Source organism: Pleurodeles waltl, chromosome 6 (genome assembly GCF_031143425.1).
Source record: "Pleurodeles waltl isolate 20211129_DDA chromosome 6, aPleWal1.hap1.20221129, whole genome shotgun sequence".
NCBI lineage: Eukaryota > Metazoa > Chordata > Amphibia > Caudata > Salamandridae > Pleurodeles > Pleurodeles waltl.
In genome coordinates, this window is record NC_090445.1 from 454,358,155 (window position 1) to 454,384,027 (window position 25,873).

Genomic DNA, 25,873 nt, shown 5'->3' on the forward strand with positions numbered 1-25,873 from the left:
CTTTCCGGCGGTCAGCTGTCTACCTAATGCAAGTTCACTCGGGATGGATCTCTTGTGGATGGAAGGTGGTGCTGTGCTCCTTTACTCGCCATATAAGACAAGTGTGCTAGACTGGGAAGCTAAATTCACAATGTTGGAGTTAATTAAAGACTGGGTCTGTCAGTAATTGTTTTGCATTTGGATATTTGAGTGATTGCTCGTCCTTGTATTATTGATAGCCTTCTTGTCTGGAATATGTTTCCCTATTCTATTAGGGTCGTTGCCTTAGACCTAACATTTCATTTTACTCTGGACAGAAAGACTTGGCAGAGGGTGAGGTTATTATCTTCATGGCTGACTGCTGTCAGTCTGAATGAGGTATTTTGTCCGTAGGACCATAGGAAGTCTGGGCCTGATGGGTTTCCACCATATGGTTGTTATCCAGCCCTATGCCAGGCATGTCCCCAATAGCATATGAATTTTTGTTATCGAGCAGCGCACTTTCCTGTGCCAGGCGTTCAATCAGTGTATTGTTTGTGAATTATTTGTCTTTGTATATTTATCAGTGAGTGTAATGAATTAGTGGAGACTTACCTCTGAATTTTCTTTTCAGCTCTGACAGTAAGAAGGGGCTCAACCCTTTCTAGCATCAAACTCCTGAAAAGTGAGGGCGAAATGAAGACCAGTCCCCTCAATTTTTCAGGATTACAACTGTCCCTTGAGGAGTTAAAGATCATTGTCATGCCCCTTGCTATGAGTAGAGGAATCCCCTTATTGCCTCCAGGATCCGTTGTCTGGAGGCCCTTGTTGGAGCAAATTGCTTTAGGATCTCCCTGTAGCCCTGCCAAGCCCCACGGATGACACCTTGTGTTATAGAAGTCTCCCCTTCGCCACCTGAACTAGCTCCTGCCTTCAATATTAAGTACATCCAGCCCCTTTCAAATACTTTCTCAATATAGAGGCAGAAAATGTCCTTTCAAGTGTCAAATAAGTGTGCCCAATCTGATGCAAGGCTTCCTAGGCAGCTGTCTACTCAAAAGACTATGTTTAATAAAACCAGAACCAGATTTGTTAAAAAATGTGTTAAACAGCACCACAGCCTACAGCAGTCACACTGGTACTGGCAATAGATGATCTCCGGAAGACCGTGGACAAAGGTCAAACACTGGTATTGAAAGGTCAAACACTGGTATTGATATTACTTGACCTGTCAGCTGCTTTTGACACGGTTAATCACAATGTTCTACTGTCAAGGTTAGAAAAGAGTGGACTGGAGTGTATAGTACTGAAATGGACTAGATCATATCTGTAAGATAGCTTGACTCTTATCTCTTTACCCCCCATATCGCTCTGATTTTCATACAGTTGAGCGCTGAGTTCCCCACAGGGGTTGGCACGAAGTCCGGTCCTCTTCAATATTTATATGCCCATTCTAATAACGTTGATCAGATCTCATCGTATTAATCTTGTCAATTATGCACAATTAATTCTGTCTTTAGAACATAATGAAGCAGAAGTACTGGGCCCCTTCCACAGCTCACTGAATGATATTGAAAAATGGCTGAGCAACAACTACTTAAAATGTAATGGAGATAAGACGGAAATGTTATGGTGCTCTGTCACTAAAATCCCAAGGGAACTCCCAGATAATTTTTTTGGCCCCTGGCAAAGTTTGAGGATTTAAAAACTACAATGACTGTTTGTAATCTTTGGGTAACTGTTGATAACACGCTTTCAACGGAGAGTCATGTGAACAAGACAGCAGCTACATGCTTTCACTGCTACGCAATCTAAGAAACCTCTACCTATTTTAACAACACCAGCTAGAAAGCTGATAATGCAAACAACAATTTTAAGTAGGCTTGACTGTTGTAATATGCTGCTGCTAGGAATCCCAGGTCACCTAATAAAAATACTGTTCAGAGTACAAGCTGCAGCAGCAAAGTTAGCAATGAACAGACCAAGAACGTCATCCTTTTCCGCAGGGATGGGAGAGCTGCACTGGCTTCCATGAAGGAAAGGATCATTTTCAAGTCTCTGTGCTTAGTGTTCAAAATCGTTCAGGGGAAAGGACCGAAATTCTTGCAAAGAAAATTCAGACACTATGGGGGTTATTACAACTTTGGAGGAGGTGTTAATCCGTCCCAAAAGTGACAGTAAAGTGACGGATATACCACCAGCCGTATTACGAGTCCATTATATCCTATGGAACTCGTAATACGGGTGGTGGTATATCCATCACTTTACCGTCACTTTTGGGACGGATTAACACCTCCTCAAAATTTGTAATAACCCCCTTAGTCCTGTCAAGGGACTTACGCTCTTCCAGAAGGTAAGACCAGGATGGTAAGCTTTCTCGGTGAAAGCAACACAGCTCTGGAATAAATTATCTTCGGCACTGAGAAACACCACTAATCAGCTTCCTCACACGAAAGACATGAAAACATGGTTATTCCCCTGCACTTATGGTTAAGGTCCTCCCACCCCATAATTCTGTAGCCTTACTCCAAGAAGGAAGTGCCAGGATGCCTTGGAGGTGACTGTTGCGCTCTATAACTAATCTATGGCATAATAGCAATAATAATAATTATTATTATTATCATCATCGGCTGTGCTTGCAGAAGGTGCCAACAGTCCCTGCTATGAGGTCTCGGTGCATGTGATGCCCTGAATCAGCTTGCCCCCCACATTCTATTAAGGTCAGAGCTAGCTCCACATGCCGCACAGCTCCACCAGACTGTGCCCGTGCCCTTTACCCTGCCCTCGCTGCTGCCGCGAGTTCGAGGCACTCCACCACCCGCAGGCATCTGCCTGCGCCTCATCCCTGGCGTCTAGTGGGTTTCCATAAGTATTGTGTGTTTGTTTTTCAATCTGTCTCTGTTTTGTGGCATTTTCTGTGCTTTTTCCTCATTCCTTAGCTGCTTTTCTTTTTTGTAGCTTCCGCCCACTTCCCACCAGTTTTCAACTCTCCCAAGCCGATCTTTCCCATCGCTGCGTCCGGCGCTCCCACCCCCCTCGCGCCCCCATTCGCCTACCGCTCCCTCCTCCCAGCTGCTCCTCCCTCCCATATCCCCTTCTTAATGGCGGCCGCTGCGTGGTGCTCAGAGTGACCCCTGACCTACTGTTAAGGTCAGAGCTCGCTCCAGATGCTGCGCAGCTCCACCAGACTGTGCCCGTACCCTTTACCCCACCCTTGCTGCTGCCGTGAGTTTGAGGCCCTCCACCACCTGCAGGCACCCACCTGCGCCTCATCCCTGGTGTCTAGTGGGTTTCCATAAGTATTCTGTGGGTTTTTTTGTACGTGTCTTTGTTTTGTGCCATTTTCTGTGCATTTCTCTGTGCTTTTTCCTCATTACTTAGCTACTTTTCTTTTTTGTGCCTTCCGCCTGTTTTCGGATCTCCCAAGCCGTTCTTTCCCGCCGCTGCGTCCCTGTGGCCCCGCCCCCCTCACGCTCCTATTCGCCCACCGTTCCCGCCTCCAAGCTGCTCCTCTCCTTCTTAATGGTGGCTGCTGCGCGGCTGCACCAGAGGCAAGCTGTCTGCGCCTGGATTGCGCCAAGCACCAGACCCCCTGGCCCGCGCGCCCCCAATGCCGCCAGACACTGCTACAGTGCCAACAAACTCCACGCCCTCAACTCAGGCCGCTCCACCGGCTTTGTCCAAGCCACCCCAAGGCACACCCACGGACCCTTCTCCTGTCGGACCTGCAGCTTCACCTGCACCCAAGCTGCCAAGCACCACGGCAGAACCACACACCACCTCAGCTGCATACTCCTCAACACCTGCTCCGTCTACAGGCAAGCCATCGAACTCTGGGACCTACTCACCTCATTTTCCTCAGACGTCGCCTTCTTCACTGAAACCTGGATGACTCCCTCCCTCGGAACCTGACATCGCCATAGCCATCCCCGAAGGGTATAAGATCACCCGCAGAGACCGCACCAACAGACTGGGAGGAGGAATCGCCATAGTCCACAACAACACCATCAGAATCTCAACTAACACAGATGACCCCCTCTATGCCGTCGAACACTTCCACTTCCTGAGCTATATCAACTTCAACACCACCTTAGAGGAACCCTTGTCTACAGGCCCGACCTCAGTTCAGTGACTCCTTCGCTGACGTAATCAGCACCCAGGCCCTTGCCTCTACAGACTACATTCTCCTCGGCGACTTGAATTTTCACCTTGGACGCCAACTACAGCCACTACACTGCTCTGATCGCCAACCTCGGTCTCAAAGAACTGGTCACGACGCCGACCCACTCTGCCGGCCACACGCTCGACCCAGTCTTCTCTGCCAGCAGCCACGTCACCTTCAGCCATACCACTGAACTCCACTGGACCAACCACTGCTGCGTCCACTTCACCTTCCAGAAACCCGCCACTCACCCCCGCCCACAACAGATCCCCCCCCCCCCTACGCAGCTGGAACAAGATCTCGGAAGACCAGCTGATCTAAACCCTCGCCCGAGCCCCGCCATCCAGCACCACCGACTCCAACACAGCCGCCCTCTACCTCAGACATTGGATAGACGACTGTGCCAACTCCCTCGCTCCGCTCAGGAAATCCTCCAATAACCGCACCAGCACCACAGCCATCTGGTTCACCGCCGACCTTCAGGCCTCCAAGCGGGAGTGCTGGAAAATCGAGAAGTGGCGCCACGAACGAACAGAGAGCAACCACGCCACCCTCAAGACAGCCATCCGCAAGCACTACCAGCTCATCCGGACCACCAAAAGATCCTTCAACAAAGATCGCATCATCAACAACGCACACAACAGCAAAGAGCTCTTCAGCATCGTCCAAGAACTCACCAGCCCCAGGTCATGCTCCATTGCCAGACCTCTGCGACTCCCTTGCCACCTTTTTCCATCGCAGATCACGTAAATCCATGACCGCTTCAACTCCTTACCTCCCACTACCACTGCGGCCACCACTAACCCCAACGCACCCAGCCACACCAACCTCTTGCTCTCGTGGACCCACATCAACGACGAGGACCTCACCAAAACCATGAGCACCATCCACTCTGGATCTCCCTCCGACCCCTGCCCCCATCATATCTTCAACAAAGCGAGCCCCATCATCGCCCCCCAACTCTGTATGATCATCAATAGCTCCTTCGAGACCGCCACCTTCCCGGAGAGTTGGAAGCATGCCGAAGTCAGTGCCCTGCTAAAGAAACCCAAAGCGGACCCCGGAGACCTCAAGAATTACCTGCCCATCTCCCTCCTTGCCTTCCCGGCGAAGGTCATCGGGAAGATGGTCAACGGCCAACTGACCTGCTTCCTGGAGGACAACAACACGCTGGACATCTCCCAATCCGGAATCCGTAGGAACCACAGCACTGAGACCGCCCTCAACGCCGCAACCAACGACATCAGGACCATGCTCGACAAAGGCGAAACCGCGGCCCTCATCCTCCTGGACCTCTCAGCTGCCTTTGACACCGTCTGTCATCACACCCTCTGCATTCGCCTCTACGACGTTGGGATCTGCCATAAGGCCCTGGACTGGATCACATCCTTCCCCTTCGGCAGAACTCCGAGAGTCTGCCTCCCTCCCTCCCTTCCTGTTGGAAGCCACCAAGACCATCTGCGGCGTTCCCCAAGGATCTTCTCTCAGCCCAACCCTTTTCAACATCTACATGGCACCGCTCGCCAACATCGTCCGATCCCACAACCTCAATATCGTCTCCTACGCCGACGACACCCAGCTGATCCTCTCACTCACCAAGGACCCCGCCACTGCCGAAACCAACCTCCACGACGGACCGCATGCCATTGCCAACTGGATGAAGAAGAGCCGCCTCAAACTTAACTCAGACAAGACAGAGATTCTCATCCTCGGCTCCAACTGCTTTGTATGGGACGACTCCTGATGAGGAGCCACTCTAGGAACCGCACCAACACCCACCACCCGTGTGCGCAATCTAGGTTTCATCCTAGACTCATCGCTCACCATGACCCAGCAAGTCAACGCCATCTCATCTTCCTGCTTCAACACCCTCCCCATGCTTCGCAAGATCTTCAGATGGAGCCCCACCGAAACAAGAAGGACGGTCATCCACACCCTTGTCAGCAGCAGACTGAACTACGGCAACGCACTCTACGCGGGAACCACGGCCAAGCTCCAGAAGAAACTACAATGTATACAGAACGCCTCTGCACGCCTCATCCTCAACATCCCACGCTGTGACCACATCTCAGCCCACCTCAGAGAACTACACTGGCTTCCTGTCACCAAGAGGATCACCTTAAAACTCCTCTTCCACGCCCACAAAGCTCTCCACAACGCAGGACCTGCCTACCTCAACGAGCAACTCACCTTCCACACTCCCACCCGCCAACTCCGCTCCGCCAACCTTGCCCTCGTCCCTCGCATCCATCGAACTACAGCCGGCAGCAGATCCTTTACCCACCTCGCCGCCAAGACCTGGAACACCCTCCCCGCCCACCCACGACAGACTCAGGACCTCCTGACCTTCAGGAAACCCCTCAAGACCTGGTTATTCGAGCAGTAGCAATCCTTTCCACCTCCCCCCACCCCCCTCTCCCCCCAACCCCATCAGCGCCTTGAGACCCTAGTGGATGAGTAGCACGCTTTACAAATGATTGATTCTAACTTAAGTAAATTTGTACTGCGTGGCCATTGCACAGAATCATGCCAGACTAGACGTATCGGTGCAGGAAGAGGGGTGGCACTTCAGTCTGTAATTATTATTTTTTTTTGGTCCCTTCGCGCGAATAACAAAAACCTAGGGAGTAGGGTATCCGACCCCAAAAAAATGAATTTCCCTGTAATCGGGAACTGCTGAATGGTTAGTCTAACTCAAGTATGCTCCGTGTGCTCTAGTTCCGAAAATACTGTCCAGGAAGAGTACACATGTAACGGGGAAATGGCGAACACGGCTGACCACTCTGTACTTTGTTTTGGGTAGCCTTATTAGGTCTGCTGGTAGAGTTACTGGCAGGAGCGTCATCAAAGACGGAAATATTTGAACTACACTCGAATCAAGGCCGTTGTCATTTGTAATTTTTTTTTAAAACGCAGTTTGTAGTACGAAGTGTAATCCATCCGTGATAGGCTGAATTTATTTGTTTGTTTTGGTCTGTTAATGATATTTTAAGATGTGCTGCTTGAAGTCGCCTCCCATAAGTCACACAATATTAGTATCTTACGAGAGCCCTCTGTTGCCAAATTTGCAAGGCTTTTTATCGGTCTTTTGTATCGACTCCTCATCTACAGTAGGACCAGAGTGTGTTAAAAATGTATTCTTAGTATTATCCCAAGTCGAAATCCACAGCCCCCCACCTCCCCCCATCTCCTCTCCTTTAGTATACATTAATGAATCTCTGCAAAAGAACCTCTAGCTTCTCAAAATGCACTCTCTCTACCCTTAAGTTTAAATGTATATCTTGTTCCCTCTTGAGCTGGTGAGGTGTCGTAAACAAGTGCTTTCTGTAGTATCTCAGCTACCTAGCACTTACCATCATCTTCGGGAGAGTCCCTGTTTATTTTTTAGAAGGCTCTCAGCCAGCACTCGGCCGGGAAGCTATAAACCACCTGTTATATTTGCATAACGTCCATGCGAGAAGCCTCTGAAATGAACCTGGGAAGAGAAGTACTCTGGGAGACTTTGCAGCTGCTATTTCGGCCTTGCTAGATGCTGTAACCTGCATGAAGCAAGGCTAAGATGACAGGAAACCAGTAACCGGCCCTGCATTGTGACCCTTCTACGGGAACCTGGCCGGTCTCTCCTTTAAATTCACGGGGTGTTTGATGGTCTCAGGCCATTTGCTCACAGTGCTGAAGGAAACTATTGCCTGTATCCAGCTTGCTTTCCACAATGCCGCCAGGCCCCTGTGAGTCTCCTTGCAAGGGCTTCTTGATTACCAGATAAGGCCATGCCACATAGATGGCTCTGGGATTTTCTTTTACCAGCTGCTGCAATCTGGTACTTTATTCCATATTTTGTGCATTTGAAGCAGCCCAAGACGACCTAGAGTGTTTTATGTTCTTAGATGAGACCTGTTCCTGGGCGCGTATCACCCTGGTACAATAGTCCTTTAAGCTGCCTGAAGAACAATCAGTGTGGCTTTGTGCCTGCCCTTATGATACCATTGTAGGTTGTGTTTCTGTGCAGTGTCAGTAGACTGAGACTAAGTTTGCCTTCTTGTATCTTGCTTGCAGTGCGCTTCGGTGATGGCCTGTATGACTCCTATATGCGATTAGACCAGGCGGGGAGCCAGGATGCACCGAACGAGGATCCAAGCCCAACTGCACTACCTGCCATTGGGAGACTCACTGTAAGTAAACGATGGACACCATACATTGTGATAAGATGCCATACATGGTTAATAAAATAAAAAAACAAGAGAAATCTGAGCTGCTTTCATCGAAAGCATTGGACATCCTTGCTTTGCGTATTGGACCTGCTTGTTGAAATCAATCACTTAATGATGTTGCCCCATCTCTTGCAGTGGGGCACAGTATATGTGGCTGGGTTCTTTTTGACTTGCTTGCCAGGTGTGCTGGGGCACTGAGATTTTTTTCTGAATAGGGAAAGGATCTGTGCAGGTGAGCCTCAAGGGGCTGTGTGTTTAGTCTTGGGATATTTACCCTGCGCATGAGGTGGGTGAGGCCAGCCTATTATGGGAGACCCTGACGGGCCCAGCAAGCCTTCTAGAAAAAGGGGTTTGGAATGGTCGTGTAGTGGGACTACTTTTGAGGGTTGTGGAAACTGCACTTGCTTGTTTGATAGAATGTTATGATTCCTGCTTGCAGTTGTGGTGTGCTGCTTGATGAGGGCTGTGGTCGACGATAATCACCTGAAGTTCTGAGACTTGCATATGTAAGAGTGGGAGGGGTGGCCTGTAAAGTTTGCTGTAGGAGTTGGCAGTCCCACTATCTGTGAGCTGGTGGCTAGGAAGATCTACTTACGTGATTGACTTAAAATCTCATCCAGTGGGGCATGGAACTACTCTTTTTGGGGACCAGTCCTCTTAACCTCTGCTACCAACACTGCAAATTCCTAATGCTGGGGTTAATCATGAAGGTGTACCTGGAATAAAAACTACAAAGGCCCTTCAAAAATAATTCTAGAGAGCACTGTAGGCCCTGGAAATCATTCACACCCAGTGCACAGACGAGCAGTCAGCATTTAGCATCTTTTCACGCCATAAACACCTAGCCACTTACTCTCTTTAATATAGACACCTGGCATGCGTCTGCAGTGACCCTGACAGTAACTGATAAATTATGAATGTCCCTCCTAATGTTTCTCAGGAGACTTGTCTTCACTGTGACACCCAAACCACCGAGAACATTACGTCATGGTCCAAAGTCCATTGGTTGTCAAGTCATTTTATTATCCTGATCCTTGGGAGCACTAACAAAAAACGCTGCCAGATTTAATGGTCTTTTCACTGTACACACTACCCTTTGGATTATATGCTGCATTTTCTTTTCATGCTTTCTGAATAGATTTTAGAAAAACACCTTTTATTGTCCTGTCTCAAACACAATTGTGCTACTTTATTACATGTTGGTTGCTTATATAACACTTAGGTCACTCTCAGACGATTTGAAATCACTGAGGAGGAAATGGGTCAGCTGGAAGAAGGGACCATGTTTTGTCATGTTGCTGCTTGTGACGTTTGTACACCGTAATACCAGTACTTCAAGCCGCAGTGGTTGAACAGAAAAATAAAAGCGGGCACTTGAGAGAGGAAAGAATGCTAATGTGGCGATAGTATAGAAGCAGTAGGAACCATGTTATGCTATGCTTGAATCGTGTCCAGTATTAGCATAGCCCATGCACATCTTTATTTAAAATATGTGGGTGGGTGGTAAGGAGCAAGGAGGGGTCATAATGAAAGGAGAGGAGCAGGAAGAAGTGCAAAGGAAATAACAAAAACAAGAGACCTTGATAAGTTGTTTTTGTTTCTTGTGCAGCGCTTGCATAGCATCTACCTTATCCCTCTTCATAGGTCTTGGGGAGCGGAAGTGAGCAGAAAGGGACCCTCAGAAGGAAGGCCATGCCCTAAGATTTGACCAAAACATGAGCAGAGTGTGTTGGAGGAAAATGGACCTAAGACTGGAATGGTTGTTATATGATTATAAATGTGCAGTATTCTTGGTGGGATTGCAAAGCACATTGTGGTCCTTTTTTGCTGTCCTCCCCTGACAGTTTTTTTATTTATTGTCTGCGCTAATAAGTCACACGAAGCAAAACTAATGGAAACGGCCTAGGTGTTAAATTGACTGTATTTTTGGTGAACCCAACACTGACGTGTCCCTGTAGTTGTTTTTAATTTGTTCTTTTTTACATTTTGGATTGTGTTAGAAACATTTCTTGCTGAATTGTTAATGAGTTTCTCTTGGTGGTAGTACTGCGCAGTGGCCATGTGGTACTTTGTAGTACTATGAGATCGGTAGACTCCTTTCCTTGGGATCGTTCTGCCATAGAGGAAGCTTGCTTTGCCCTCTCTGGAAGAAATGTGAGTACCAAAAACTGGATAATAGTATCATCTGTTATTTGTCTTGCTTAGAAACTTCAGATGTGAAGCACTATAAAATGACGCAGGTGGGGGCGGTGGCAACATGGGTAATTTAAAGAGGAGAAGGGGCAAGCATCAACATTGACAGTTGGTGGAGGGGGTAAGCAACAACACTGAGGGTGGGGGGGGGGGGGAGCAAGCAGACCCACTGTAGCTAACAGGATGTCTCGCAAGTGACCGGGCATGCTGTGTCTCAGTTGCAGCCTGTAAATGCCACTATCTACAGGTGGCTTGTGTATGCGTGGGGGGAAGTAAGTAAGTTAAATCAAAGCCGAGATTGGCATGCTAGTCCTGCTGCTGAAGTACCCTTCTGTTTTAGGCAGCTGCTCACATACACATAAGCAAGAGCAAACGCGGCCACTCACAGTGAATAGAGCAGTGGCCTAAGTGGATAGACCCATTGCCATACTATATACTGTGGTGTATGTGAGAAAATTGTGACTGATACTCGAGCAGACCAATGGATGAGGGCTTTACGAAAGTCACTGTATGTAAATATGTTTGTATTTTTATTATGAATTAATATGGAAAACTTCAGGCTGGCAAAAAAGCTAAAGCTGTCTCTAGGCCACGTCTGAAAACGTTTATAAACCTTTAATAGCAAAGTTTTTTTTTTTTTTTTTTTTTTTTAAATAAACATACCGGCTGTAAGAACTCTGTCACTGAGCAGAGATGTTTCCAGCCCTACTGGCACTGCCTTAACTATTTGAGGTTAAGAATAAGTACATGTACACTTCAAAGATCTCTAGAAATAAACATACCTCTGCAGCCATCCTCCTCCCTCTGAGGCAAAGATGAAACGCAAATTAATGAATGAAGAAATTGCTTTGGGAAGATAGGTACTTCTAAATAAAGAAAGAAGAGGAAGAAAGAAATAAAGGGAATGAAAGAACTTGAGAAATGAGAGAAAACCAAAAGCAAAAGGGAGCTGGAAAGAAAATAAATGGAGGAAGGAAAAATAGACAAAAGAGATGGGGAAAGGGAGCAGAGGAAGAAAAGATGGAAGGTTGAGAAGGATTCCAAAAGAGGAACAAAGGAGAGAAACAAGGGAAGGAGAAAGGAAAGAATGAATGGTAGAAAGAAAGGAATAAAGGAATGAACGGAAAACAGCACAAAGCAAACAAGGAGAGAGACAACAGAACAAATGAGGAGAAAATGATAGTGGGAGAAGAGAAATATAAAAAAAGGAGTAAAATATTAAGGGTACGGCAAGAAGATACAAACCAGAGCTGGGGAAGGTAACATTGACAAAGTGGAAGAAATAGAAAGGAACAACGGGGAGATGGAGAAAAGAAAGAAATTACAGAAGGACAGGAATGAAGAAAAACAAAGAAAGCCAGTGTGAGAGGAAGCAAAAGATAAAGTAAGAGGGGGGAAAGAGAAAAACAAAAGAGAAAAATAAATGTAAAGAGATAATCAGAGAGAAGAATGAAAGAAGAAAGAAAAGAGAACAAAGGAAGAAAGGAAAAGGTAAACAATGAAAAAGAAACAGAATGACATAAAAAGAATAAAAGAAATAAGAAAGAATTAAAAAGAGAATGAGAAAGAACAAGTAAATGAAGTGCAACTCTTTTCCACATTTGTTACTGCCAATTAACTTTAAGGAAATAGACCACTGATGAAAACTTGTCATCACGGTTACTATATATATTTTTCAGGATGAAAGTTTTCAAACAATGAGCCGTGATGCGAGGCATATATTAATTGTTTATTTAAGACTTATTATCAGCGACATTTCTTATGTAAGGGGAGAGAAGGCTAAATATTGCCCTTGCAGTCACCTCTTTGGGCCTTGTAGCTGCGTTTCCTAAAATGAAGGAACAGACAGCGAGCTACTCCAAGGTCGGCTGCAAGCATATGGTAGCTTGCAATCAACCTGTTGGAGATTCCTGTTTTAGCAAGCTGATGCATTCTAGTTGCTGTTGTCTTGGTTCTTTTGAAAGTAACCAACTTAACTGAGGTCCATGATGACAATGGTTAGTTAAAATAAATCTCTAAATTACAAAACAGTTGTTTAGATGACCCAAAAGTACATTTTCACGTTACTTCTTATGGACACCTCATTCTGCCTCGCTTCTGGACTGAATCATTTGACCCATTTTTTGTTTTACAGTTCAAAGTGTTAGGCTGAAGTAACCGGTTTTGAACGTGGTGTGTTGTGCACTGTTTCTCCAACCTAAATTCTCTATGCATATTTTACTTTCTTTGTATAGCAGTGCCTTAATAAAAGGCACTCCTTTCAGTCTGCTTCCCTCTACCTCTTTTTACTCATACAGGCACCATAAACGTGGGGGAACTGAGGTGCTTATAGGGACCTTAGAGCAAGTCTTCTAAGATCCTGTGGAAGGAGAAATACAATTAATTGTACTAAAGGGCCGCCTATGGTGAGGAGCTCGGTCTCTGGTCAAGTTGTTTGTTACGAGACATTTCCGAAATTACACCTCTTCACGTAATTAATTACCATTCACTATAAAAATGCTATTCATAGTAAAAACAGTTACCGCCAACGGATGGAAACATAATTTGGGTGACTGTTGTTGGTGGTGCTTTTGTGTTTTTGCACTTTTTTTAGTGCAAAATGCTCCCTCGTGTCAAAAATTGACAAAATAATGTATTTTGCATTAAACATAGCGTGAAATTCCAGCTTTGCATTTCACATGATTTAGTGCACATTTGATGAAATTTTGCATGATTATTTGAAAGCAAATTAATCAAATTTCACATGCTCCTACTTTGACTTCAGAAATCTTCAACCGTGCACCTCCGCTGAATTCAAACGCAGGGCCTCTGTCCTAAACCATCTCTGGCACTGATGAATGGTAATTAGTGAAAAATATTATTTGCCAGTCCCAGCATTTTACATTAGTAGCTCAACTCTGTAGATTAAAATATCACTAATAATGAGAATTAATATAACCTTTCTTCTGCAAAAGTATTTTTTCCAGAATGTTGAAGTATGTTAGCATTGGACAAGAATACCGTTCCTGCCTCAAAGCACTGTATGTAAATTTGAATAGCCTGGCGAACCTGTCTTGTGGCAGATTGCCCTGCAGAATCAATGAGACTACTGTTCATGAACGTTTCCTTAGGATGTTCCATCTCACCATACCTGCTCATCTTGTCCTTCAGCGAACCTGCTAATCTGTTTCTAATTTTGGCACTGCCTTTGGTTTTGTCCTGTATTGACCTTTTTCTGGCTGGTTGCTGATCCAGTTAGACCTGCTTTGCACACCTATTCTGTACCGCTGTATGTCTTGTAAATATGCGACATTCACCCCTAAATCATAGTAGTGTTTATTTTGCTGGCGTTTGGGATCCTAGTTATCATTCCGTTTTGGTGTTGGTGATGGTCTATTCAGAGAATGACTGGGGTGGGTGTCTCCTCTGCACAGTTTTTCTCTGTAGGAATGTGGCTTCTAGAGTACTGAAGTGTTCTAGGGGGATTTAAGCGGTCCATAAATGGATGGAATTAGCCCATTCAGTCCTGAATGGTTTCTTCGCGTAGAGGGACTTTATATTTTTCCACTACAAATGCAAGAGAGCAGGTAGAAGAAAGCAACAGAAATTGTAGAACCGGGCGAGCAGTGTGCACCTCTTATGCACTTAGCTACCCAATTGGATTGTCCTGTGCCCTCCTGCATGGCACCAATCTCTTCTTGTGTGGCCTTGCTGAAGTCTAAGCTGTCCATTCACACCACGTCTGTTTGCAAATTTTGTCTGATCTTCTCACATGTAGTTGCAGCACCAAACGTGCTATGATACACTTAGAGCAGATCTTTGACCCTCACTCATAGCAGACCACACCATCTCTGTAGCATGCCCAAAACACGTGCCACTTATGCGAATTCTCGCAAATTTTTCACACAAAGTAATGGCATGATATGACAACACAAGAACCAATTGTGGACTATACGAATGCAAATAAGAATGACCTTACAATTTAGGATTTTTGTAATTTTATAACTTGCACAGATACACTGCTTTGATGCTTCTTAAATTTGATACAGGTCACTGTCTCCCTCCAATTCAGAGTTGAAGAGGATGTCATGAAGCAGGTGACATATGACATGGTTCGATGAATCCAGGGAGGTCCATGTGCTTCATTGGCAACCTCCAAGAGATATGGCCCTCTTTTGGAGGGGAAGAAGGGAATGTTGTCACCTCCTAGCGATGCCACCCTTTTTGATGCAAGGATTAAGTGTTTGGTAATGATGCAGACTTTTTGTGGTGATGTAGTCTTTTGTAGGTGATCGAAGGAGCGCCCCTTCACCTTCCCAACTGCTTTTCCCCTTCAAATTTGTGTTTTTCTTCTTCCTTTCCTAGAGATGAGCAGTTGTTAATTTGAGCCAGTGGTTACCACTGGCACTTAATTGTCAACACCGGCACTTATGACAGTCTGCCACATAGCGGCGTTGTCTGTTTAACTTAGAGATGAACCCAACAAGAGGTGCTGATAATTTATTATACATTAAAAAATATTAACACCCACAGTCCAAGCCATTCTTGTTGCATGAGGGGCCTGGAATAGTCTGAACAGTCACACTTGTAGGAGTGTGATGATTAGTAGTTGTGTTTGTACTGTCATTGGCAGCGCTGGCAAGGGCAGTGGGTGGTACAAGTTGCAGTGGTCTTTTGATGAGGGCCATGGCACCTTTTTTTTGTGTGAATGTTTTTAACAAATTAAGTACTGGAGGTGAGCAACTGAGTGGGCCTCTCTTTCCCGACAATAATTATGATGTGGACTTGAGTTGTTTTTATTAATTTATTTTTCCCCTTCTCGAGTTTGCAAGTTTGAAGGTTGACTGCTGAACATTGTGTCCTAAAGGCATGACCACAATTCTGTCAGTGCACGTGTGTCTCTGTATGGTAGCTGACACCTGGAGTGCACCATTCTGCACGCACATAGTAGTACATCGTTCATCTTCAGGAAATGTATCCTCCCCTAGGTGAAGCGGTGAGTGAGTGTTCCATTCTAGTAATGGCATTCTGGGTTGAGAATAGGAGTCGAGAAAGACTTTTGGTACTGCATGTGGTTACTTTCCCCAACCACTGTCCCTCTGATAAGAGGCCAGCCTCTCCAGGAGGACAAGCAGCAAACACGTTGTCTGTCCATTGACTAATTTCCATCGGCATGGCAAGGGAGGAAGGGAATACTCAAGGAAGCCAGGCTGCATGCTTTCAGATGTTAGAGTGAGCACTAAAAGTATATTTTCCATTATTGAAACTCCATAAAAGCCAATAGAGTAATTACGGTTTAAAAGGAGAGACACTACCTTCCAAAGAGTGAGTGCTGAATGGTCTCTTTTTGCAATACACTTTAATTCTAACATCTCACAGTAACACCCAAGAACCAAACTGCTAGAAGACGTTTGAGAGCAAGACAGGAAATCCCACACACCCCTTCCACAGTCAGGCTTACACGGTTCAAACCAAACGCTGGAGGAAGCAGGGGGAGTTGTGGTCGCATATGGGAACCTTTCAGTGTCTGTTTGCAGCTCTGTTGAATAATGCTACTCCTGCAGTCGCGGCGCACCAACACACGTCGATTCAGCTCTTTCCCATGCTTTTTTTTTTTTAACAAGTGGTAGTGTCTTCAATGGAAATTTTCAGCGAAGTTTAGGGAAGTGAAGTTCATACGAGTATTAACGCACATGTGTAGATGAGTTTCCCGCCAAAAATCGCAGTAGACGCAGTTTAGGGAGTGTTGAAGAAAAGCACGAAACAGAAGTAAATTAAGCGTTGGGTGGTTGCAGTGGGGCCAAAGAAAAAGCTGGCTGACAGGCATTTATCTAGAACTGTACGAAAGGGCCACCTCGCCCCCCCCCCCCCTTTTTTTTTTTTTCCTCTACTCTTACTCCGTTTTCTCTTTTCACCTTACACTATATTACCATTACTGACTACTGTTGTTTACTATTCAGTGGGCTTACAATTTGCCCACAGCATACAGTTTTCTTGTTTTTGTTGTCAGTCTCATATAAAATCTTTGGATTGCTTCGGTCCCATAAGTTTCCATTCCTTTTTTGTTAGCTTCTCCCTCCCGTGTTTGTTCTTTCTCATCTTTTTGCTACATTATTTTTTTTAATAAGTGTTACTGTATTATTCCTGGACGACCGGGGCGCTTTCATACTTTTAATACTGGCATACAGCTTCTTGTTTATTTTTGCGATATGCCATCTCTATCGATGCATTAGTAATCTAGAGACACATGTAGGGCACAAACAAAAAAAGTGTACTTTTACTTTACATTGGGTTTTCTTTCCAATTATTCAGTTCATGACATAACATGTATTTTCGCGTCTTTGCAGCAGTTTCAAATTTTGGGATGTTTTGCAGTTTGTTGCTTTCACTCCATCTGGCATAAGGTTGAGTTGCTTAGAGTTGCGCAGAGTAGAGTGGCATAGAGAAGAGTGGGTGGAGTAGAGTGACATAGAATAGAGACGCCTGGCAAGGAGTGGGTAGAATGGAGTGGAATGGTGTAGCGCAGGGTGGAGTGGCATAGAGTGGTGTAGAGGTGAGTATGGAGAGTAACATGGAGTGGCACAGAGTGGGGTACAGTGGTGTAGATGGGGTGAGTGGCGCAGAGTGGAGTGGGCGGAGAGGGGTACATTGGCGCAGAGTGGCATAGAATACAGCAGCAAAGGGTTGTGGGTATAAGTAACTAAAGCATCAATAGAGAAACTCTACTCTAGCCTATGCCACTAAGTTTTAGCCATGCTGAACATTAGCTATGCTGCTGTACAACATGGCTAAAAGACATTACTGGCAAAGCCAAGAGCTGTCACATAGGCGAGACCTATTGGCTTTGCCAGTGCTTCTTTGCTGTCTCCCTTACACTGCAGCAAGCCTTCCTCATTGCAGTGGTTCTTTATCCTTGCTTCACTTGGCTGCAGTTAGACTTCTGCTGTACAAGGGTTCTTTCCCTGTGCCACCTTTGCACTGAAACCAGCATTCAAATGCAATATTTAATGTTACTCGTCCTTGACCCACACCTGCCTCCTTTATGTGGCGGGATTTTCCAAGGCGTGCATTCTGACACACTGCTGGGTTGCTTTTTTCCTGGACTGTCTTTTCTGGGTCGGCAATAAAACAATTCCTGGAAGGTGCTGGGTGATGACCCAGCTGCAGCTAAACCCGGCACTTAAACTGGCACCGAGCCCTCTGCTTCCCAGTGGCCGTTGTGCAAGCCCGTTGCTGCTAGCTCGAATTTCTGTTTTGCTTTGGTGGGGTCTTTCGAATTATGGGCTGGCTTGGAGGGAATTTGATACTATATAAAGGCAGCTGACGACGCTGCAAGTTTTACACCATGCAGAGAGCAATAGCAGGAAATTAATTGAACAGGTCTCCAAATGCTCTACCTCTTTTAAAATTTTAGAAAGTAAGTATTTTGTTTTTTGAAGATGTAGGCTTGGGTTTGGAAATAAAATGCAGGTCCTTTTCAGATAGGGCTAGGTGTCGCAGAAATTACCCGTTTGGAATCACCTTTGAGGATTAAGTGCCTTAGTAAGAAATATCACATTATGGAGGTTACACTTGAATAGTTTATCGTTTTATTTTTGTTTGTGGTTTTGTAAAGCATCACAGGTGCTTGCAGTACTCGGTATGCTTTGGGATCATATATATGAAAGGCATTTTGATCATAGTCGAGCATCTGTTTGTGAGTAGTGGAATGCAACCTGCTCTCAAATTTCTTTCAAGGTTAGCAGCCCAACTTCACCAAAATAAACCGTTTCAAACAAATGTTTTCTTCGTATGATCAGGTGGACTGTGGTGGTGTCAGATATATATTGTTCTTTTGTTATTACACAATTGTTTTGGACATGTGCAGTGATGGTTCTGGCCACCATCAATCTTCAGAAAGTTTCAGCAATCAGCAGCCCGAGTGCATTGTGCTCCTGACTGCTAGTTGTTGCTGAAGTGACAGTATGACGACACATTCTCAAAACCCAAAGCACCACTTTTTTTTTTTATCTCGCCATATTGTATAGTTGTGGCTCGAGATACGTGCCCACTTGGTAACTTTAATTGTATTTATGTAGCGCTTACTAGTACGTGGCACAACTTGAATTAGCCTTTCGGCGAAGGGCCTCACGCATTCCCATTGTGATGGACGCTGAAGGGTCTCCAGTTCACCGCAGTGCCTACACGTTTGTAGTCTTCATTTTCCTAAGGCGGTTGTTGGAGACTTCCCGTATGGACTCCTCAGTCGGCATTGGTCAATATGAGCGTGAAACGTTTATCCTCACTACCCGTCCTGTTGCATTCCAGACGCTCCCACAACCCTAGGGTCGATCGCGACAACAGCACTTACAATAACCCTAAATGTAAACGTCACTCTGTAGCCACGTTCTACTAAGGGCGCTGGGTGCTTTAAGGCACGTCTTACGCCTTCGTACTTGGTTTCGAAGCCGCAGCGCTAGAACATGCTGGTGCACTCTTACCGACCGTTTGGGAACGTTGGCTTGAACCAACAACATGACAACTTAAGGTTCACAAAAAGGTGCAATTTTTCAGGTATAATTCTGATAGAGGATTTATCCAGATCCTAATCTGAACAAGAAAATAAAATGTATTGGTATCGTAACTCCTGGGCACAAGATTTTTGAAGTAAGAAAGGCTTAGTTTGCCTGCTGTAGGTCAAAGGTTTTTTTTTTGTTTAATAAACTGATTAACTATTTTGAAGTGCACAGTGCTGTTTCCCAATCTCTTCTAAGCGCTTGTTAACCTGCACCCTGAACAGATCTCGGCAAAAGGTTGTTAACCCTTTGAGCTATCGTACGGTCCATTTTGTAATATCATCCCTGCATGTTGCCGTTGCATATACCCACTATGATAAATTCTGCTTTGTGTAAATGATAGTCAAACTGAACCGGGGTGTTGTGTTGATGCGTCGGCATCATCTTTTACAGAAACGGGGGCAGCAAGATTGGTGATGAACTACATTGAAAGCAGGGCATGAAATGAGTTAACAGAATTAGTCGGAACAAGTTTTGTGGCACCTTCTAGTAGCTGGCCCTGTGATTTGCCTTGGGATATGAGGCTTTTGTTGAAAGTTCGCTTCCAGTTTTGATCAGTAAGGCCTTGTGGGCCTCAGTAGCCTGCTTCACACTCCACGCCCTTAGGGATTTGTTTGTGAGAGCGATTCTTCGGTTCGCACGAGGAACTCTTGGGAGTCCTTGCTGGCGAGCGATGGAAGGATCCGGGTTGAAAGGCTTATTTCGGGCGGTAACTGTCGCCGCCTCTTCAAAGCGAGCTACTCCGTTTGATCTTTTATGTGCGTTGATTTTGTTGTGCTATGGAAAAGCTCCAGGTGTGCGTCCCTGAAAATAGTGGCCGTTGCCCAACAACGCATTCGCCGTTGATGGTGTCTGTGATTTTATAGTTAAAGGCTGGCTTTGCATTGGCATTGCTAAGCTTTGTGCGCGAAACAACCTCGGCCCGGTGGCCTTGAGGTTTATATGCGAGTCGGTGTTTGTAGGAGAATGTTTGCTGTGGTACTGTCTCTGTCAGGCTTTCCTGATAGACGACTAACAGCGACAGCCCCCTGAGCCTTTAAGAAAGAGTGATCTGTTGAGGTCCCTTGCCTTGTCCAGAAAGGGAGCACGCTGCCCTGCACCTGACTCTACGTCATGCCCCTTGACCCTCTTTATTCTTTAAAGGTCAGACCATCTCTCCTTATTAATAAAATCCTTCTTGGGACAACCAAAGCCACCATTGCCACGCCCAGCCCGTGCGCCCAAAACTTCTGCATTTCAAATGTGAGGCGAGCAACGTCAACCCGTGTTAATGGCCAGCCACGAGGCTTCATTGCTACCGGAAGTGCGCTCTAGCAGAGTGTACATTGTAAGAATCCTACATATGTGCAGCATTTTCTCCCATGTACACGCATTTGTTGTCTTTGCAAAGGTCAGTCTGCATCCCCTGTTATATAACGCTCCCTCCTCTCCATTATTACTGATATGTGCTGGGTTGTCGCCTGTTGAAGCCCAGACTCTTAGACTAAATCTCCCCTTCTGTACCAGGAAACGAGGGCGCTGCTGGGAAGGAGAAATTGAACTGAGGCGTGCTCCGTGTCCTCACAGGGAGGGTCATTCCCGGCAGCCGGTGGCAGGAGAAGGGCTGGGTCGCCTCACGTGTTGACCGATCGGTTCACTGTGCCAACACACACTTGTGCATCCACTGCGGACAGCTGCATAGTGTGCCTGACCCTGGCTTTTTGTGACTGCATACTTTTAATCCCCGACTACTTGTGTTCGAGCCAAGCTGCTATTTCAGGTTCCTGTGGATATTCTGGCTCCCCCTTCCTGCTTTGTCTCATGAAATCGGAGGCCAGAATAGGAAACCGATACTGGGAGTAGAGCCGCTGCTTTAGCCGCGCAGCTCAGTGCCCTATTTAACGGCGAGTCCTGGGGACAGCAGGAGTTCTGCTCTCACTGGGAACCCACGCTTGCTGGCTTCTTTCCCTGCTGACCTTAGGTATATCTAAGGAACCAAGACTGCCGATCTCTTATGGATACTCATGTACGCAGGATTTCCCATCCCTGCTGTTATGGACTGGATGGGGCACCGGGGAATCGAGAATGCAGATTCTTCATGAATTTGACCTAAAATGCAGGAGGGGGATAAACAATAGCAGGACTAGAGGGGAGTGAGAATACACATTTGGATCCATTCTGGGGTTGGCTTCAGTGTAGGTGCACATGATCCATGGATTGCTGATGCCTTCTGAGGTTGGAGGAAGATACTAGCCTCCTGGTACTCATTGGTGACAAAGAGGTGGCATTACTAAGCCTCCTTGACTCGCTGTGCAGAGGTGGATACGCAGTCTGAATAGGGAAAATCACAACACAGTTGTCACGTCTGCAGTAAACATATGAATCTCTAGCCAGAGTTTGAGTGTGCACATTCTTTATTAACTCAATAATATATTAATACATTTTCAGGAGACATAAGACTCCAGATGATAGTATTCAGAATAACCAATGAAATGGTAATGTATTATATAGTAGCAAAAGGAGGGTTGCTCGCTCTGCATACGATCAGTTATCACTAAATGACTGAGAACATCAGCACAGTCCTGAAAGTACAAAATAAAGCAAAATGCCAGAACAGTTAAGTTATGGAAACCCAGTGGTATAATTAAGCATTGTTTACAGGTAAAATTTGCAATTACTAGCTGGCTGCAGTGTACGTGCTGTCAAAATGAAGCTGCTTTGTTACACGTCTGTATTGTTTACAGTTTGAACCTTAGTGTTCATGCACAAAAAGTATTAAAAAAACAAAACAAGCCAAAGGCAATGTTGAGTAGACCGCTCACACGGTAATCTAGTGCACATGGTAATCTGTAAAAGAAAGTGGCACTTGTTTTTTTAATTAAGGCCCGTGAGGCAAGCATTCTGCTTGGTTTTAGGGTCAGTGTAGGTAGTCACCTAGAATGTGCATTTTTCGCTCCCTAGATGCCTTATCTTCACTCAGAGGTGGACCAGCTTTGATGACTGGGGCAGACCACTGTCCCACAGAAACAATTTTAAGCCCACAGGAAATAAGGACTTCTCACAGGTCACTTTATCCGGCTGCCTGCCGAGCAAGCCAGCCATATAGACACTGAACCACCATTATAACATCAAATTCAAAACAATGACAAAAGCAAAGTCAGCATAAGATGATGCTATAAGAGATTGTGCTCACAAGTCAGTCACCACTCGGTTCCTCTGCACTTGCTGAAGGTAGGTGTCTTGCTGAGCCTTCTGATTTCTTTTGAGGGGTAGAGATGGCTTCAGTGCTTTGTGTCAGTCTCTTTGTTCTTCTTGGATTACCTCCGATGTTTCCATGCAGCAAAGGTCCCATGAAGTCTCAGTTACAGGAGAGAAGTCTGAGAAAGTCCCCTCCAAGAGTAAAGTGTAGTGGTCACTCCCTAATTGTAGATGACCAAGTACACCATCCAAGATGCTGCGTGTGCTGCAAACATTGTGTAGGCCCTCTGGAGAATCCCTTAAAAAAAGAACTGCAGAGGAAGAATTGTTGGATTGGGGATGCCCATGTGCAGCATCCACCCTCCTCCATCTTACACATCATTCTTGTGCAATAACAGTTTGTGAATCTAATGATAAGTACTAGGATGGTTTCGTGAAGCATTCATGTGATCATGAATGTTACTGAAAAAATGTTACTCTACGCAGACATCACAACATACAAAAATAATAGATATGAATTAGCCCCTCCCCATCCCAATCTGTCCAAGCCTCTGGGCATAACTTTACACAGGAAGACCAGTGGGCAGCTCCCATAGGTGCAGCTGGGGAACCCCAATAGGTTGCCATCAGTTAGGGCATTTGCAGAGGGGGGGGGGGGGGGAACAGTGGGGTACCTCATTAAGACCATAGTATGTGGAAATTAGTGGAGGGTATCCCCCATCTCTGTCCTGCAAACATATGACCTGAGAAGCACCCTACCTGTTGTTTGAGGACTGGCTAGAGGATGGCAAAGCAACAATGTCAGGAAACTTGGACAAAAGGAAACTGACTGTACAACTGCTGATATGTCCTGAACCATCATCTCAACAACGTTGAGCAGTCAATCCTTCGAAGTGCTCAGTCATTTACTGCCTCTTTGTAGGCCATGAGCAGGGCTGGTGTCATTAATTTCTGTAAGTAATGGAACTTTTAATTACAGTCTATTAGTGGTCTGCAACATGTCCTAATAAACTAAAGCGAATCGTGTAAGTCCTTTTAAGAAGGTATTTGTCTCTTGTGGTGTTAAGAAGACAATGTTGACTTGATACAGTGCCCTGCCTCCTAATTAGAGGAAGGCAAAGCTTATTCCAGTTTTTCTTTTGTAGTGCCGCGTACTTTTGCAGATTGTAAGAACTCAGCGTTAATTGCGCGAATCTCACGTAGCGGCACCAGGATTCCTTTGCTACAACTAGGTCCTGTTTCCCAGGCCCTTTCTTTCACACTCGTGGCACATGCCAGTCACATTCTGTCTATGTACATGGACAGGTGTACACTTGTAACTCTCTGATCAAGCCCCAAATACTTGTTTATGTCTTTTATTTTTAAATTAGGATTTCGTGGACACCATTTTGTGCCATTTAAGTATGAAACGGATTTTAATGGCTTTCTGAAGAATAATACTGTGGGAACAAACCATTTCCAGATAGCCAAGGAATGGGCAGACAAGATGACATTTATTTGCTGGCCATGTGTGGGTTTCCCCTATGTACGCCTGACTTCCTGTTACCTATGAAATCCCATGTCTCGCCTCACTGTATTCGCAGCACTAGTGAGGCGCCCTATGTCCAAGCACTGCTGAATGGTTCTGCCCCTGGACCACACCTGACAGACCCAGGGGAGCAGTGCCGATGGCTGGTTAATGACCTGCCCACTCCCTTCGCGCTCAAGCTTTAATATATAGTTCACTAGTATTTCTGAAAGGCTACTCTGTCGCCTACTTCGCACCCATCGTATGGTTTTAGTGCATCGAGAAAGGTCCCTTTGAAAGTGCTAGCGCGACGGTTTCTCCAAAGATCAAAATATGTACTTCAAATTGGGCCTTATAAACCAGGGTTGCAATTATGCAGACGCCCATAAAACTGCAGAGAAGGCGAACCGTGCTGGCTGCACGTGCACGCTGTGAAGTGAGTCGCAGCCGACAGTAGTGACAATAATAAGAGTGCATTCACTTGGATATAACATTATAGTGCTCGTGAGCCTTGACAGCTTTGAGATAGAGCTTTCGCGGGAGGGCAAAGTGCCGAAGCAGCCGAGATTCTATTCCAATCCGTAATCTAAAAGTTACATGATTCTGGTTTATTGTGGTAAGAAACCCCCTATTGGTTGTCTTCTGGACCCGCAGAAGTCATCTCAGTGGACAGCCACAGAAACCACAGTAAAGATACATGGAGCTGCCAGGTTTTCCGTTCTCCCCACCCATGAGAGGAACTTCTTAGCAATAAAAACAAGCATTTGCAATGCAATAGGTTTCGCGCTTACTCGTGTTAAAGCTATTAGCTTTGTAAACTCCTAACCGGACATTTCGTGCCACATAAACTGAAAAGTAAAACAGTTTCATATAAGCGAGCCGACGTCCGCCATGAGCGCAAAGCAAACACACGAAAAGAAACAGAAGTTGGCTTGCAGTGAAACGTATGGGCAAAAGTGTAGTTATCCATGTAACCCGCAAAAGTGCAAATATCCATATAACAAAGTAGTCCAGAAACCATGCTGAAAACACAGAGCCTGACATGTTTTCAATAGTTGACCAGTGCGCTCGAGGAGGCCTGAACACTGGAAAAGGCATGACATATGCATGCCTTTCACTAATGAAATAAAGCGAATTGTATATGGTAAGCCCATGAACCAACCAAGGTGATGGGTCTGACATGGATGTGGCTACAAGCTCTAGAGAGATAACAACAGGGGCAGAGTGCTTTGCCATGACCCTAAAAAGTAAGCACCGGAGTCGCTTACTTGTTCCAAGGCATTTCTGAAGTACTCAGATATGTAGTGTGCATCACACTAGAAGCAGACCTGAAACTGTCCAGTGGAATCGTCCCCTTCTGCCCAGACATCCTGTTCCCCCAAAGTCACTGTGTTATCTTGGTAATAGCTATTCCACTAAATGATAGCTTGTACTGCCAACAATAAATGAGTTGAGTCTATTTGCTAAATCTCCATTAGTGGAATCGGGAGCCAATACTTATCTGAGCTAGATTGGGACACTATATTTCCATAAATGGTGGACCAGCAAGTACCCAGGCAGCTGCGGCCTGTGTGTTGTGTAGGATTGCAAAAGCTTTGGCAGGCTTATCTGGGATTCTGTGATCTCAAAATTGACTTGACTGCACAGACTTCCCATTTCTCATGTGATGAGTTTTAGATTACCTTACTGTCAGTTCTGCCCAATCATGTCCGAGTGCGAGTACAGTTTCAGTGCCCTAGGCTTATTAATGTCTTTTGGCATTGCCATAACATTGGAAGACCTAATGGTGCCAAATAGCATCATGGAGAATATGATTGAGAACAGAAGGCCTTGAAATGGGGACTCTCAATCCCCTTATAGTGCCTCAGTGAGCGCTTTTAGGGTCTCAGCTTCAACAGGGGCCCATTCACCTGGCACTGACTTCTCCTGTCTAGCCTGGTTCCCTTATAGGGCAACTACCTGTGGGATCTGCTTCCTCTTTTATTGACCTAAAATGGGCCACTTCTTCCAGTTGCCTTTTTAGGGTCGAGGGCAAGGCGCTCCAATCATGCTGTAATCTCTCTTTGGGCTTCTATCCACACCCATGTTACGTCAGCCATTTTCATTGGTTTGTGGGATTGCCTTTGAAAGT

The 25,873-nt window shown here is 45.7% G+C and overlaps 1 protein-coding gene across 3 annotated transcripts in view; it reads left to right on the plus strand.

Moving 5' to 3' along the window:
• The window catches only part of DYRK3 (dual specificity tyrosine phosphorylation regulated kinase 3), a 53,420-nt gene that overhangs the window by 13,281 nt on the left and 14,266 nt on the right, over nt 1-25,873 (plus strand). For all 3 annotated transcript variants that reach the window (XM_069238590.1, XM_069238591.1, XM_069238589.1), the window contains exon 2: nt 8,177-8,292. In XM_069238590.1, coding sequence (XP_069094691.1) covers nt 8,209-8,292 — 84 coding nt within the window. In that variant the 5' untranslated portion in view covers nt 8,177-8,208. The remainder of the gene's footprint in view (nt 1-8,176; nt 8,293-25,873) is intronic.